The sequence below is a fragment of the Rana temporaria genome, chromosome 12 (assembly GCF_905171775.1).
Source record: "Rana temporaria chromosome 12, aRanTem1.1, whole genome shotgun sequence".
Classification (NCBI taxonomy): Eukaryota; Metazoa; Chordata; class Amphibia; order Anura; family Ranidae; genus Rana; species Rana temporaria.
Window position 1 is genome coordinate 38,661,507 of NC_053500.1, and position 17,012 is coordinate 38,678,518.

Here is a 17,012-nt window from a genome sequence, read left to right on the forward strand (position 1 = left end):
ATTTCTACTGTTACACTCTTATCTTTATTTACAGACACAATATAAGTGTGAGGTCTACAACAAAGAACCTACCTGACTGAAGTTTAGCTGAACGATGTATCTAAACACCACGAAAACTGTACAACACAAAATGATCATATAAACTTTTCTGCTTGGTTTGAACATTCTATTGGTCTCCTGAAATAGAAGTGAGGTGAAATCAATCAATAAATGTGATCTACAATCTACTATATAGTATAAATAAAGGGATTCCTTATAAACAATGGCCAACCCAGAGCAGCTTTCATGCTCATTGCCTTGTGATGGTTAATGTCCCATTGCGCTTTATAGTTTTGCCGAATTAGACACAGTCAAATTATGCGTTTTCAACAATATTTTAGGGTAAATTCATGGTGAGCTAAAAAAAAAAACATACAAAATTGAGTGATTAGGTTGAAAACACTGAAGATCCACACCTGAGTCGAATGCATACACTCCATCATCTTTTAAGATACATTGTTGAACCTTATGAGACCCATCTCGATTCATACCAAACCTCCAAATCAGACCCTATTTATTCAAAGTTGTGCCAATGATCTTGGTCTTTAGCTGGTAGACCTATGGTAAGAATGCCACATGATCTTTAAAAGATGTGCTATATTACTGTAAAAGAGAGAGGATGGGTAGTCAATAATATGATACACCGCAGAGATAAAACAAAGGGGGGTGGGAGTACTGTGAATTTAAAGTCACAAACTTTCAGTTATGCATTTATCATGATTTTATTGGTAAAATAATATGTTTGAAAATGCAGCCACACATTTCAGGTTTCTCCCCATTCTTCAGGGGTACGAAATGGTAGGAAAAAGATGCAAAGGTGACAAATTGAGTGAAGTGGCTGCGTAATACAAAAAGTTCACATAAAAACAATAAACACTTGTTTAGCGTGATTGTTAAAATATACAGTTAAAAGGCTGTGTAGTATGACCATGTGTCTTTACATGTATAATTTGTGTATGGAAGTATTCATTAGGTAGAGACAAGCTAGGAAGGAATATACACTATATTGCCAAAAGCATTGGGACACCTGTCTTTACACGCAACTTCAGTCCATAGGGTTCAAAATTGAGTTAGCCACCCTTTGCAGCTATAACAGCTTCAACTCTTCTGGGAAGGCTGACCACAAGGTTTAGGAGTGTGTCTATGGAAATGCCATTCATGGAAACACTCAGGCCCCGTACACATGTCCGAGGAACTTGACGGGCAAAACACATCGTTTTGCTCGTCGAGTCCCTTGTGAAGCCGCCAAGGATCTCGGCGAGCCGAAATTTCCCATTGAACAACGAGGAAATAGAGAACATGTTCTCTATTTCCTCGCCGAGATCCTCGTCGGCTTCCTCGGCCGAAAGTGTAGACACGGCTGGGTTTCTCGGCAGAATACAGCTCTGACCGAGTTTCTGGCTGAATTCTGCCGAGAAACTCGGTCGTGTGTACGGGGCCTCACACTTCAATTTCAAACAACACCCCTGGACACCATACACATACTATTATGCTACAGACCACCGGGACCAAAGACACACCTCCTCCCACCCTTCACCGAATTCATCTCTACACACACTTTAAAAACCTCCTGCTACTTGGGGACTTCAACCTCTGGGCTAACTCCTCCCAGGACCCCATCGCCACCGCTTGCATCAACCAACAAGAAGCACTAGGTCTGCAGCAACTGATAAATGCTTCCACGCATGTTTCGGGCCACACCCTCGACCTCATCTTCAAACAAAACATTGACATTAACACACTGGACAACATGCCACTGCCATGGACTTACCACCACGCCACCAATTTCAAAATTACCACTAACCCCATTTGCCAAAAACCAACACATTAAACAACAACACACTGGACAAGATCACAGAAGAAACTACACTCACAACTCTTCAAAACCACACTATTCAACAAACTCAAAACTACTCAACTGAAGACACACTCAACTCCCTTAACACAGCACTATTACAGACAGCAGACACAGTCGCACCAATTCGCAGAGCACCCACCCGCAAAAACAATTCGGGCTGGTTCAACGACTCTCTTACATTACTGAAACAAGAACGCAGAAGATCTGAAGGAACCTGAAGAAGGATAACTACAAATTACTCACCACAAAATACCACAAAGCCATCTTCATAGCAAAAGAAGAACACTTCTTTAACAGCATCTCAAAAGCCATCAACCACCCCCACAAGCTCTTCAAACTAGTCGGCCAGACTATGAACTGTCTAGAGCAGTGTTTCTCAACCTTTTTCTAGTCGGGGCACCCTTAAAAAGTTTTTTCAGTCTTGAGGCACCCCAGTCCAAGGCTTGGTTCACATTACGGTGTGTCGCAGAACACGCGCAAAATCGCGCTCATTCCTGACACCCATACAAATGCTCTGCTCTTTAGGGGTGCCATTAATTCTTAATGGTACCCCCACATATTGGAAAACGTGGGGTGCTTTTGCTGCAGTGCAATTAAAAAAAAAAGGTTGGGGGCTTGTTTCCATGCATTTTTGTGGGTACGGAAATTAATGGACTGCCCTACATGCAGCTACACAGATGTGAACCAAGGGCTTGTTCACATGTCATAGGGGCAGTAAAACCACCTGGTTGAGCTGTTTTTACCACCCCCAACTTCTCCACCTTTAGCTGCAGAGACAACAGCTGAGGGTGTTCACATGCTGTGGCTGCAACTGGAGGTATAACGAGGGTGAATGGGGCTGCACTGCAACTACCCCGCAACTGTGTGCATTGCACGGTTGTGGTATAGTGATGCTGCATTTACGGGCTTAAAACAGGTGGTAAAGAGGCAACATAATGCCTCTTTACCACCTGTCAATGCCTCTGAAAAGAAATCTGTGCATGGATTGCTTTTCAGAGGAGCAGCAGTCATTGCTGCTATCAAACCAGCCCTACAGAAGCCATTCTGATGGTACAGGAATGGGGGGGAGTCGGGTCAGGATTAAAAGTAACATACATACATACATACAGACAGACATACAGACAGACACATGCTTGCACACGCATACACACATGCATGCACACACACACATACATACACATGCACACACATACATACAGACAGACACTCACATGTGCAGACACACACACACAGACACATGTATAAAGCCATTTTAAAATGAATCTAGCTTCTAGCTTCTACCTTTCCAAATTTCTCATTCAGCCGGGTACTGTACTCTAGGGGGAAGCAGAGAGCACAGCACACTCCTCTGCACTTTACTTTCACTTTTGAAGACGACAGAGCTTCTCACAGTTCAGTAGGAGAGCAGGCTCATCTGACAGCCTTCTCTCCACTGACCCCGCGGCACACCTGAGAACTACTGACGGCACACCAGTGTGCCGCGGCACACTGGTTGAGAAAGACTGGTCTAGAGCCTCCAGCAAATGAAACACAAGAATTCTGTAATGAGCTATCTGATTGTTTTCATTGACAAAATCATAAACATTCGTGAAATAATTCAGCAGAACATAGCAAGCAACCTCATTCGGACAGAGCAAGAAGACAAAAACCGTACAAATTTTCTACAATCTCAGAGATTTACTCAGGTCCCAATCATCGACACCACCAAAACCATCTTTAGAAGCCTCAGAGACAGCCCATCGCCAAACTACATTATTCATACAAAACTCCACCATAACACACCTCATAAACCAATCATTCAAAGAAGGAATCGTTACGATTTCCCTCAAGCAAGGCATAATTAAACCCCTCCTAAAGAAGCCCAACCTCGACCCCAAAGACCCAAACTACCGCAGACCTGTCACAAGCCTTAACACCATCTCCAAGATTATCGAGAAAGCAGTAGTACAACAGCTACAACTCCATTTGGATACCTACAAAGTTTTGGACCCACTACAATCTGGTTTTCGCCCTGGCCACGGGACAGAAACTGCACTTCTCAAAATCTGGGCTGACTCCCTCAAAGCAGCAGATGAAGGAGAATCGTGTCTCTTGGTGCTGCTGGACCTCAGCACAGTCTTCGACACAATAGACCACAAAACCCTGCTCACTCATCTCCCAGAAGTAGCCGGAGTCGCAGACACAGAGCTACTCTGGTTTGTATCCTTCCTAGAAAACCGATCCCAGAAAGTGAAACTAGGAGCTTTCACTTGAGAAGCATGTAAAATTACATGTGGAGTCCCTCAAGGATCACCCCTGTCACCCATGCTCTTCAACATCTACCTCCGCCCACTCCTCAAAATTATCAGCAACCAGAACCTGCTCTATCACTCCTATACTGATGACACTCAACTTTATACCTACGCATCACCAACAAAAAAGACCAATACCACGCACTGGAAAATTGCCTCACATTGATCGACGACTGGATGACGCAGAGCTCCATCAAACTTAATTGACCCAAAACAGAACTCATTTTCCTCCATGCAAGCGGAAACAAAAACCCTAGCACGACCTCCACACCACCCACCATCCTCGGACAAACCATCACCCCCAGCACTAAAGCCAGAAGCTTCGGAGTCATCTTTGACTCAGACATGACAATGGATGCACAAATAGGATCAGTAGTCAGCAGATCTCACCACCTTCTTCGCCTTTTGCGTAGACTTATCCCCTTCATCCCAGAAGGAGATACAGCAGCAGTAGTTAGAACAAATCATCAATTCCCGACTCGAGTACGCAAACTCCCTCTACCTAGGACTTCCCAAATACCAAATTTCACGTCAACAAGTTGTGCAGAACACAGCAGCCAGACTGGTAACTGTAAAAAAAACGTTGTGATTTGTGAGCAGGTTAAAATGGACTATAAAGTGGTGTGCTGGAGGTCCATTTACAACCTAGTACTCCCTCTGGTAGGCCTTCTTGCCTGCAAAGCAATGGAGGACCAAGTCAAGTGGAATGCTGCCCAAATGCCAAAAGTCATCCAGTATCAATGCATATGTAGCATGAAGCCGGGTGCACACTATTAGTTTTATTTTCGAAAACTGATTCCCCCCCCCCACCAGAACACTCCGATCAGCGCTCTTTGTCATTGGCTGGTGGTTTGTGGGAGACATCAGACCTTTTCCTTTTTGTCTGCCATTGGCTGAGAGCGCTGATCAGGAGTCGGTCGGATACTGGTTTTCCAGCATGCTCGTCTGACAAAAGCTGACCAAACTGTCTTTTGTCGGACAGACCGACATACACACGGGCCAAATGTACTGATTATACCCAGGTGTACATGGCTTAAGGTGTTTGTTAATTGCTGTCAGTCATGGTGCATCCATAAAGGGCTCAGGAGCGTCATCCCCCCTCTCCTGTCACTCTCTCTCTCTCACATAGATAGATAAGAAGCACCTGATTAGAGCCATAGGCTCTATGGGGCTTTCTTATTAGAGCCGTGGGCTCTAATAGGCTTCCAAAAGGGTAAACATCGGGCGCACTGCTGTGCGTTCGCTGATTACTCAGTGTTGTGTTAGGGAACCAAATACATTGCTTCCCTAACACTGACCTGCCTCTCAGCCAATCAGGCCCCGTACACACGGCCGAGGAACTCGACGTGCCAAACACATCGAGTTCCTCGGCCAGTTCAGCCCTGAAGCCGCCGAGGAGCTAGGCGGGCCGAGAGCTCCCATAGAACAACGAGGAAATAGAGAACATGTTCTCTATTTCCTCGTTGAGCTCCTCGTCGGCTTCCTCGGCCGAAAGTGTACACACGGCCGGGTTTCTCGGCAGAATTCAGCCAGAAACTCGGTCGGAAGCTGAATTCTGCCGAGGAAACTGGTCGTGTGTACGGGGCCTTAGGCTGCTCAGGTCTGGTTACCTGTCAAATGATTGGCTGAAACAACAGGCGCCGCTATTGGACGCCTAATGGGAAGAGAGGACGGGAGAAGAAGTGCAGGAGATGCATGAAGGACCCCATTTAATGGGCACACTGGCAGAATTTGGCACACTGGCAGCATTGGGCACAGTGGCAGCGTTTGATGGGCACAGTGGCAGCGTTTGATGGACACAGTGGCAGCGTTTGATGGGCACAGTGGCAGCATTTGATGGGCACAGTGGCAGCATTTGATGGGCACAGTGGCAGAGTTTCGATGGCACAGTGGCTGCAATTGATCATTTTTTTCAAAAAAAATTCAGTTTGTTTGCACCCCCCAAATTTTTTTTAGCACCTGCCGCCACTGATTGCTGTGCTTAAGGATTACATTATTTGGTTTTGATTTACCAAGATTGCTGTCCCTGTAAAAGTGGCACTCAAGACAACCATGGAAGACGATCTGCGACTTGAAATATAGAAACCATCTGATCAGGAAGCCCGGCATCTGGCTCCAGGCACACAGTGAGAAGAACTGATGTTCTCACTGTATGACGTCTGAAACTGGAAGCGACAAGGATTTTATCACTTCCAGTTTCGGTCTCATGTAAACAAGACATTACTTGCTTGTGAAAGCATCAGATCAATGATTTGATCTAATGCTTTGCAAGCCAGAGGAGAGATCTGGGGTCTAATAGAAGCCAGATCAAAGAGGATCTGTCATGGCCCATGCTATCACAAAGGATGTTCATTCATTGTTATAACAATAAAGTTGATAAAACAAATTTACAATGTTAAAAAATAACAAAGTTACAATGTTAAAAATTAAAATAAATAATATATAAAAAAAAAAAAAAAAAAAAAAAAAACATTTAAACCCCCCCCCCCCCCCCCTGTGCTCATGAGCAAAAGTGAATGTGCACGTTGGTCCCATATGCATATGCAAACGGCGATCGCACCACACATGTAAGGTATTGCAATGAACATCGAAACAAAGCAATAATTCTAGTGCCAGTTAACTCTAAACTGGTAACCTGTAAAGGCTATGGAGATTTTTAGGTACCGTAGTTTGGCGCTATTCCACAGGCTTACCGAATTTTAAAGCATGACATGTTAAGAATTTTTGTCGTCGGTGCAACATTGTCTTTTATATTTTACAAAACAATTGGGTATTATATTATGTTTTTGTGCATTAAAAAACGCTCCCAAGGCCGCATATACACGGTCAGTCCATCCAATAAGAATGGTCCGACGGACCGTTTTCATCGGTTCACCGCTGAAGCAAACTGATGGTCTGATGTGCGTACACACCATCAGTTCAAAAACCGATCAGGTCAGGTGCTGAAAAAAACTAAGTTCAATGCTTCCAAGCATGCATCGACTTGATTCTGAGCATGCGCGTGTTTTGAACCGATGCTTTTGTGTACTAACCATCGGTTTTGACCTATCGGTCAGCCGTCCATAGGTTCGATTTTAAAGCAAGTTCTCTTATTTTGGACCGAAGGACAACAGACCGATGGGGCGTACACACGGGCGGTTTGGACCGATGAAACTGAACTTCAGTCCGTTTTCATCGGTTTGGACCGATGGTATGTACGCGGCCTAAAGCGCTGCAAAGAAGCTGCTTGCAGGACTTTTTTTGAGGCCCTGCCAGAGCAGCGCCTCTTCAGGTGCTTTACAGTCGCTTTTTTCAATGCTAAAGCGCCTGAAAAACGCCCCAGTGTGACAGGGGTCTTAAAGTGTTACTAAACCCAGGACACTGCCTTCATGATATCTAGTCTCCCACAGTACACAGAATATGGAAATGCAATTATTTTGGTAAATATAAAATGCTAAATACCTTTTGTCATTAGCTGATTTCTATCAGTGTTTGGTTAAAGCTTGTAGGGGGAGTTTTCACACTGCACTGGCTGTCCTATGGCCCCGTACACTTGAGGGGATCTCCGCTGGAAACGGTCCGCTGGACCGTTTCCAGCGGAGATTCCTCCTCCGGATTTGGATCCGATGGCTTGTACTCACCATCGGCTCAAAATCCGCGCAGAATTCATCCGCGGATCAATTCCAGCGGATAGATCCGGTCGTGTGTACGAGGCCTATCAGTATCCAGAACCCCTGACCCTCTGCACATGCATTCTCCCAAGAAAAAAAAAAATTCTAGCAATAAACACCAGCAACTGAGCATGTGCAGCCTGACTCCAGTAACTCTGTCTTATCCTGACATGTTTTAGAGTCAGTGGAAGAAGGGGAGGATCAGAGAAGACAGGATCAAACAACCTTTTTTACACAATGCAGAAGATTAACCACAGTGAGTATAATGAGCAGGCTTTACTGCATATACAGACTGGTTTTACTGTTGTAGATTTAGTAACACTTTAATTAACTCATCAACCAAAAATAATGACTTTGTCAACCCAAGGTGAGGTCAGAAATACGATGCAAATATAGGCTAAATAGTTTGAATCATTTTGTGTTACTTGGTGGTATTTTAAATAAGGATTAACAATTAATAAACAGCTGTGTAAATTAAATTAATTCTGCATGTTATGCACAATTGTTTCTGACAAGGAATTAATTAGCTGACACTGAGATCCTGATCATAAACTTAAAGCGGGAGTTCACCCGAAAAAAAAATGTTAACATTAGATTGAGGCTAATTTTACTAAGCAGAATCGGGTGTTTTTTTTTAAAATCAATGCAGTACTTACCGTTTTAGAGATAGATGTTCTCCGTGGCTTCCGGGTATGGTCTTCGGGACTGGGCGTTCCTATTTGATTGACAGCCTTCCGACGGACGCATACAGCGCGTCACGAGTTGCCGAAAGAAGCCGAACGTCTGTGCGGCTCTATACGGCGCCTGCGCACCGACGTTCGTTTACTTTCGGGAACTCGTGACGCGCTGTATGCGACGGTCGGAAGAGCTGTCAATCAAATAGGAACGCCCATACCCGGAAGACGCGGAGAACATCTATCTCTAAAATGGTAAGTACTGCATTGATTTAAAAAAAAACACCCGATTCTGCTTAGTAAAATTAGCCTCAATCTAATGTTAAAAATTGATTATTTGGGTGAACCTCCACTTTAAAGTGGTTGTTAAGCCACTGTATAAAGTACACACAATAACCTCTGTTAGAAAACAATCAATGCTGCAGTGTATGTGCCTTGTAAAAAATATGCCCATAACTACCTTATTTCAGAGCGCCGCTCGGCGCTCACGTGACTCCTTGCTGTTCCCTCTGCCGATCTGACAGCTACAGCAGGATCCACGGGTGATGTCAGTCAGGAGGAGGAAAGGAGAGACGATTTATCAGTACCGTTGGACTTCGGTTTAAGAGTAACTTGGTTTGAGAGCGTTTTAATTTGCGAGCAACTTTTTTTTTTTAAATCTGACTCGATTTGCGAGTCTACACTCGCAAGATGAGCAGAATTCAAGCTAAATAGGCCAGCAGTACCTCATTTGGCCTGAGGTACAGGGGCGCAGCACCTGAGAAAAGCCGAACATTGGCCTGCAGTATCTCATTTGGCCTGAGGTACAGGGGGGCGCAGGAAACAAAGCGAAGTGTCCTGGGGGCCTTTATGGACGTTTTCTCTCTGGTGCTCCCCAACTCTGACCGCATTTGGTATTGCATCCCATTGAAGTCAATGCGGATCTAATTGACTTTGGCGGGACTCAGGCAGCGGCTGCAGCATTGCGAACATGTTACATGTTCCGCCCTAAAAATGGTTGTAACATGTAATATGTTCCCAAAAGTGAACTCCTACATTACACGCCAAGTCCACAGTTTGCTATATGCAAGGACTTCGGCTCTACAGATATTATTTCACTGTCCTAAACCTGTACATAGCTTCTGCAGGAACAAAAATTGTCTCTGGACAGCCGCACTCGGAACAAATTGTAGCCTTAATTAGAAGAAGGACAGCACTACAAGTCACAGCAAAATAAAATAAAAACCTGACTGTTGACGCATTTTGCTATGACTAAGCACTAGTTTAAGTGCGAAATGCGTCAACAGTCTGGTTTTTATTTTATTTTGCTGTGACTTGTAGTGCTGTCCTTCTTTTAATAAAGGCTACAATTTGTTCAGAGTGCGGCTGTCCAGAGACAATCTTTGTTCCTGCTTTGCTAAGTGCATTGCCTGCACCTGAGTTGTCTGCAACAGAGGATATTCATCTGGGCTCCCACCTGGAGCGGCTACTCCCCTTTTCCCCTGTACATAGCTTCTGGTGTTTGAATATCCCACCCAATTCCCTCAACCCTATCCAAGTACTCCATAGATAAAAATAACACCCCTAGATTATTGAGGAAAAGTGTGGTTGAGATTGTGTGCCTGGGCAAATTTCCAGCGGCTCTTACAGGATTAAGTGCTAATTAAGAATGTGTAGACCTTTGCCAGGGCAAGGTCACTAGTGCTCAAGGCAAAGATTCCCAACTGCACCCTCTTTCCGAATGTGCGCACTCCCATTAATCCTCTGCACTCTGATGTCGGTGTACAGCTCCGGGTTCGACAGTCAGATTTCAAAGGATAAGTTCACCTTTTTTAACATGTAGCATGGGTGGAAGAGTGGAAGAGTGGAATGTGTAACATGTTCCAGCAGCTGCAGCCTCTAACCAGGGGCGGATCCAGGGGGGGGGGGGGGCAACAGGGAAATTGCCACCCTCAAGAAATTAGTTTAAGTTGCGGAATTCGCGGGCGCTAGAGAGTCTGAGCAGGCGGCTCTGTGGAATTTGTTTTAGTTGCAGAATTCGTGGGTGCCGGAGAGTCTGAGCGGCGGCTCCGCTGCGAGTGAGAGTCAGAGAGTGGGTAGTCAGCTGGTTGGCTCTGTGGGTGTGCGGGCGGCTGGCCAATCAACAAGCCGGGGGAGCAGAGAGATGATATCATCTCTGACCGCCCACGTCCGCTTGGCATCCCTGCAGTAACTTCCGCCCTCACTGTGCAGACAGCAGAGAGATTACATCATATCTCTGCTGCCTGACTCTGACAAGCAAAACACCACCTTAGCAAGTGACAATCCGCAAGGTGTGGCAGGTGATGTGGTAAGTGACAATCTACATCTGGTGGCAGGTGATGTGGCAAGTGACAATCTGCACCATGTGGCAGGTGACGTGGCAAGTGAGCAATCCGCAACATGTGGCAGGTGACGTGGCAAGTGACAATCTGCATCTAATGGCAGGCAAGTGACATTCTGCAACTTGTGGCAAGTGACAATCCGCAACATGTGGCAGGTGACGTGGCAAGTGACAATCTGCATCTAATGGCAGGCAAGTGACATTCTGCAACTTGTGGCAAGTGACAATCCGCAACATGTGGCAGGTGACGTGGCAAGTGACAATCTGCATTTGGTGGCAGGCAAGTGACATTCCACAACTTGTGACAGGTGATGTGGCAAGTGACAATCCGCAATGTGTGGCAAGTGACAATCCGCAATGTGTGGCAAGTGACAATCCGCAACGTGTGGCAGGTGATGTGGCAAGTGACAATGCGCAACGTGTGGCAGGCGATGTGGCAAGTGACAATCCGCAACGTGTGGCAGGCGATGTGGCAAGTGACAATCCGCAACGTGTGGCAGGCGATGTGGCAAGTGACAATCCGCAACGTGTGGCAGGCGATGTGGCAAGTGACAATCCGCAACGTGTGGCAGGTGATGTGGCAAGTGACAATCCGCAATGTGTGGCAAGTGACAATCCGCAACGTGTGGCAGGTGATGTGGCAAGTGACAATCCGCAATGTGTGGCAAGTGACAATCCGCAACGTGTGGCAGGCGACGTAGCAAGTGACAATCCGCCACGTGTGGCAGGCGATGTGGCAAGTGACAATCCGCAACATGTGGCAGGTGACGTGGCAAGTGACAAGCTGCATCTTGCATGAGTGCATGAACTACAACTACCTGTAGTTCTAAAAGGACTGCAAGGTCCCTGGTGAACAGCCTCATAGTCCAATAACAAGCACTGTAGCTTGTAAACAGTCAGCTCATATGTAGGTACGGTCTAAAAACTTGTCTTCAGGAGTCTGGCATTGCACCCGTGATCACGGGTGCAATGCTTTCCAGGCTCCTTTGGGAAAAAATTATAAATGCACATTTGTTTTCCCCTGCAAAAATATCTGCATTTATCATTTTTTGACAAAAGGTGAACACATGAAAACGCTGCGACTGGGGTAGCTTCCCCTCTAACCCCCCTCCCTGTGCTGTCCCTGATGGAGACATTTCAGAGCTCTAGGCAGGGTTGAAGGGACAAAACATGGAAGTAGATCTACGCTCTCAATTACATCCTGCAGCTGTAACTTCAGTCATTTCGTTCTCAAAGAAAAAACTTAATTCTTTCACTCAACATTGACTATTTTGAGTCCTCATGTTGATAGCAATAATAAATAGATCGAAAAATATATATTAATTTTATATTTTTTTTACATTTCTTCAGTCCTGCCTTTTGGTTTCCAGGCCTAGGCAAATGCTGTCATCAGAGGCGGCTCTTTAATTAGGCAAATTAGGCGGTCGCCTAAGGCCCCGCGGCCGCCTAAATTGCCCAATGTATTACCCCAGTTTTGAGGGACAGGGGACCTTAACGCTGCTGTGCTCAGGCAGCGTTATGAGCCCTGACTCAGGAGCGGTGCCACCAGCGTCCCTAGCAACCATTGAATATCGTTGACACCACCCCTTGTGATATCAATGACCCAGCATGCCCTTGGTCAATGTCGTCACAAGAGGCGGGTTCACCAGGTGACATCACCGGGTGGCCCCCGCCCCTTAGTTATCACACAGCAGGATCTGGGGGCCGTTTTGTTAAAGGGGGCTTCCAGATTCCGATAAGCCCCCTGGCCACAGACCCCCACAACCACCGGCCAGGGTTGTGAGAAAGAGGCTCTTGTCCTTGAATTTTTTTTCCCATCATGGGTGTGAGTGGGGCCCCATGTCAAGTTTTGCCTAAGGCCTCTCAAAGCCTAGAGCCGCCTCTGGCTGTCATACATTGCAGAAGTCTTCAGGAGGGGAAGAGGGGCTTTCTCAGCTAAGCACACCCTCCTGCTTGCATGCCTGAGCTAAGGGCAAATGGATTCAAGGAAGTAAATGTTACATGCTACACAGATTGCCACAGTCAGAAATTCTAGGGCATGTGATTTCTGAGCAAAATAAATCATGGAGACCTAGATGGATGGGGGAGTTTGCTTTGAATAATTAAAATTCATGAAATTTTGTTTTCTGTTTGTGGTGCTCAGATGCAGTGTAGTTTTGCTTTAAAGGACGATTTGCATTAAAAGACAATTTTGCCTTCAATGAAGTTGATGTTTAGGTAGCCCCCACCCTCCAGAAAACAGCCCATATGTAAAATACCTTCCTTACCATGCCAGAGATCTTCGCTGTGTTGTCCTGCCTGGTGTTGCACAGCCTTTGTAAAGAAGACCTCCAAGCCGCGTCCTCTTTTTATGTTATACAACGTTTCTGTAATTAAAGGAGTAAACAAGATTTCACATTTTATTTTTTTATAATTGCATCTTTTCTTTATCACTGTTAACACATTGTATTTCCTGTTTGTCATCCTGGACAGAGCGACATTTTACATCCTGTTCCAAATTATTATGCAAATTCTATTTCAGTGTCACAAAGATTAAATATTTTGTTTTTTATTTTGTTTCAATAATTTTTATTAAGTTTTGCAATAGTGAGAACAGGAAACAAATGTCTCAGCTTAACCTTATACAGCATACAACTTCGGTAGCTAGTCAAACAAAACAGTCAGGAAATCCCTCACTGGCAAGTAACACAACACAGTATTATTTTCGGGTTCAATATTAACCCCTTAACCACTTGAGGACCGCCGCACGACCAGAATGGCATGGCTGGGCACAGGGACATATATATACGTCCCCTTTGAGAGCCCAGCACACGACCCGGTCCGAAGCTCCGTGACCGCGGGACCAGATCGCCGCCGGTATCCCGCGATCGGTCACAGGAGCTGAAGAACGGGGAGAGGTGAGTGTAAACACACCTTCCCCGTTCTTCACTGTGGCAATGTCAGTGATCGTCTGTTCCCTGATATAGGGAATGACGATCACTGACGTCACACGTCCAGCCCCGCCCCCCTACAGTTAGAAGCACACATGAGGTCACACTTAACCCCTACAGTGCCCCCTAGTGGTTAACTCCTTCACTGCATTGTCATTTTCACAGTATCAGTGCATTTTTATAGCACTTTTCGCTGTGAAAATGACAATGGTCCCAAGAATGTGTCAAAAGTGTCCGATGTGTTCACCATAATGTCGCAGTCACGAAAAAAAAAAATCACTGATCGCCGCCATTACTAGTAAAAAAAAAAAATATTAATAAAAATGCCATAAAACTATCTCCTATTTTGTAAACGCTATAACTTTTGCTCAAATCAATCAATAAAAGCTTATTGCGATTTGTAGAAGAATAAGTATCGGCCTAAACTGAGGAATTTTTTTTTTTATATATATATTTTTGGGGGATATTTATTATAGAAAAAAGTTTAAAATATAGAATTTTTTGAAAAATTGTCGCTCTATTTTTGTTTATAGCGCAAAAAATAAAAACCGCAGAGGTGATCAAATACCACCAAAAGAAAGCTCTATTTGTGGGAAAAAAGGACGTCAATATTGTTTGGGAGCCACGTTGCACGACCGCGCAATTGTCAGTTAAAGCGACGCAGTGCCAAATCGCAAAAAGGGACCTGGTCCTTTACCTGCATAATGGTCCGGAGCTGAAGTGGTTAATCGTACACAGGCCTTGCTACAATGATCCTCTCCACCCTTATATGAGATTGTGTGGAACAGGGCCTGATGAGCACTCTCCTACGGTTTCCATTGAGCATGCTCCGTACACCAAGAACCAACAGCTCCCCACCTATCCTTCAGGGGAGACAGGGTCCTCCCCACCACAGAGAGCTCCCTCAACATCATAAGAGAGCAATGTCTTGCCGAGGGTAGGCAAAAAGCTGACAGCTAAACCAATCTAGTAATAGTTAAAGGGAAAGTAGTAGGCGTAACTGAATTGTGTGTTAACAGGGGGGTGGGGGGAGAGGAAAGGGCAGGGCCAGATTAAGAAAATCATGGGCCTGGTGCTGAGGATTTTGGTGGGGCCTTTTAGGCTGCATTCACACCTCCACGACAAGTAACGCCGCGTACGCGGCATATTTTGCTGCGAATAGTGTAACTTTTTTTTTACAAATCCTTCCTATTGCTTTGTATGGCCGAACGCCAATGCCGCCTGAAAAAAAGGGTCCGGGACTTTTTTTCATGCCGCAGGTGTACGGCGTCTATGAGATGTGAACCATCTCATAGACAGCAATGGGAATTCTCCCCTCCAGCGACACGAGCGGCCGGCGTCGGGCGTTTTGTCGCGGAGGTGTGAATGGGGTGTAATAAATAATAAATAAATGCGTGGGAATGACATGAACGCAGCCCAGCCAAGGCAAGTGACCAAAGGCACAGAACCCAGAAGGAAGACCGGGTGAAGATGGAAGTGTCCGGGCCCCGCCTGATTTATCGCAGCGCAGCACTGGAGGGCTCAGTCTGAAAATTGAAGTGTACACTAATGTGCTAATATGCTGTGCATACTTGTACATTGTGGCATATCCTACCTCTGGGCCTCTAAAAAGTAGTAATGTCAGGAAAGTTTACTACCGCTTTATTATCACAGGATCCCAGGAGCCTCTCATGGGGCCCCCTACTGACCCGGTGGACGGTGGCCCTTGGGCAGTGCCTAAGTGCACAGTTGCCAACATTTAAAAAATATTTTCAGGGCCACTTTTTTATATAAGTGCTATATTTAGAGTAGCTGAGATCCCCGATGTTCCTCTATACATCATAGTAGTAATCACAAAATTAAATGAGTACTAATAATGGGGCAGAACAAATATGAGAACTGATATTTCCTTTAGTTGAACTAACAAAAGTGTGTCCATTCTAGAGCTGGTAACATTGAGGATATTCAGTATAATTTTAAAGAACTGTTTTTGTGGGTAAGCGACATAGGGGAGGAGTATGGACGGTATATAAGTGGGAAGTATGTGCAGGTGAGGGAGAGGAATGTGGAGGGTCTAACAGTGGGCACTATGTACAGGAGAGGAGTACAAAGGGTACGGAAAAAAGCACTATGTACAGGAGAGGAGTGTGAAGGGTATGACAATGGGCAGTATGTACAGGAAGAGTGAGGGGGTATGACAGAGGGTAGTACGTACCAGAGAGAAGTGTGGAGGGTATGATGGGGCAGTATGTACAGGAGAGGAGTGTGGAGGGTATGACAGTGGGCAGTATGTACAGGAGAGGAATGTAGACAGTATGATAGTGGGCTCTATGTATAGGAGAGGAGTGTGGAGGGTATGACAGTGGGCACTATGTATAGGAGAGGAGTGTGGAGGGTATGACAGTGAGCAGTATGTACAGGAGAGGAGTGTGGAGGGTGCGACAGTGGGCACTAAGTACAGGAGAGAAGTGTATGACAGCAGGCACTATGTACAGGAGAGGAGTGTGAAGGGTATGACAGTGGGCGCTATGTATAGGAGAGGAGTGTGGAGGGTATGACAGTGGGCGCTATGTATAGGAGAGGAGTGTGGAGGGTATGACAGTGGGCACTATGTACAGGAGAGGAGTGTGTAGGGTATGACAGTGGGTACTATGTCAAGGAGAGAAGTGTGGAGAGTATGACAGTGGGCACTATGTACAGGAGAGGAGTGTGGAGAGTATGACAGTGAGCACTATGTACAGGAGTGGAAAGATATTTAGGGACTGAGTAGTGGTTAAGCGGGTCATACATGGATTGAAATTACGCCAATTATGCAGAGACCAGCCATAGTCAATCTATGTATGGGCTAGCTGGTTTTACACAAGTCAATCTATTAATCAACTTGAGTACAACCAGCCTGTTTTTTTTTTCTTAAAACAATCAGTGCTGCCAGCTAAAGTTAGCAACACTGATCATTGTACGCACTGGCAGAACACAATAACACTGCAGGAGTGATTCCCCCATCCACAGGTCAGCAGGTGAGAGGGTGTGTGGGGACAGGCTGGGGAGAGATACTAGTCAGTGGCTGGGTAGGCACTGGTAGTATCAGAGCCAGATACACACAGGTTATATACGCCACGATCGTTAGAGCGAGAACAATAATTCTAGTACTAGACCTCCTCTGTAACTCTAAACATGTAACCTAAAAAAATGTAAAGCATCGCTTAGGATACCCCAAAAAATTGTGCTAACTTAACTAACTAACTGTTTT

At 45.5% G+C, this 17,012-nt stretch overlaps 2 protein-coding genes across 7 annotated transcripts in view; both read right to left on the bottom strand.

Annotated features, from left to right (window-relative positions):
* Positions 1–13,209, bottom strand: part of LOC120918894 (NXPE family member 1-like) — a 35,849-nt gene extending 22,640 nt beyond the window's left edge. The window contains exons 1-2 of one of the 3 annotated variants that reach the window (XM_040330754.1): positions 13,121–13,208; positions 73–177 (exon numbers count right to left, since the gene is read on the bottom strand). In XM_040330754.1, coding sequence (XP_040186688.1) covers positions 73–177; positions 13,121–13,123 — 108 coding nt within the window. In that variant the 5' untranslated portion in view covers positions 13,124–13,208. Of the gene's footprint in view, positions 1–72; positions 178–13,111 lie in introns of all 3 variants that reach the window. The other 2 variants (XM_040330753.1, XM_040330755.1) reach the window with 2 other exon arrangements.
* Positions 1–17,012, bottom strand: part of LOC120918895 (NXPE family member 4-like) — a 114,535-nt gene that overhangs the window by 64,252 nt on the left and 33,271 nt on the right. Inside the window, exon 1 of one of the 4 annotated variants that reach the window (XM_040330756.1) lies at positions 13,121–13,193. The exons of 1 other annotated variant lie outside the window; for it this stretch is intronic. The gene's annotated coding sequence lies outside the window, so the exon portion shown is untranslated. Of the gene's footprint in view, positions 1–72; positions 141–13,111; positions 13,194–17,012 lie in introns of those variants that run through there. 2 more of the 4 variants (XM_040330757.1, XM_040330760.1) reach the window with 2 other exon arrangements.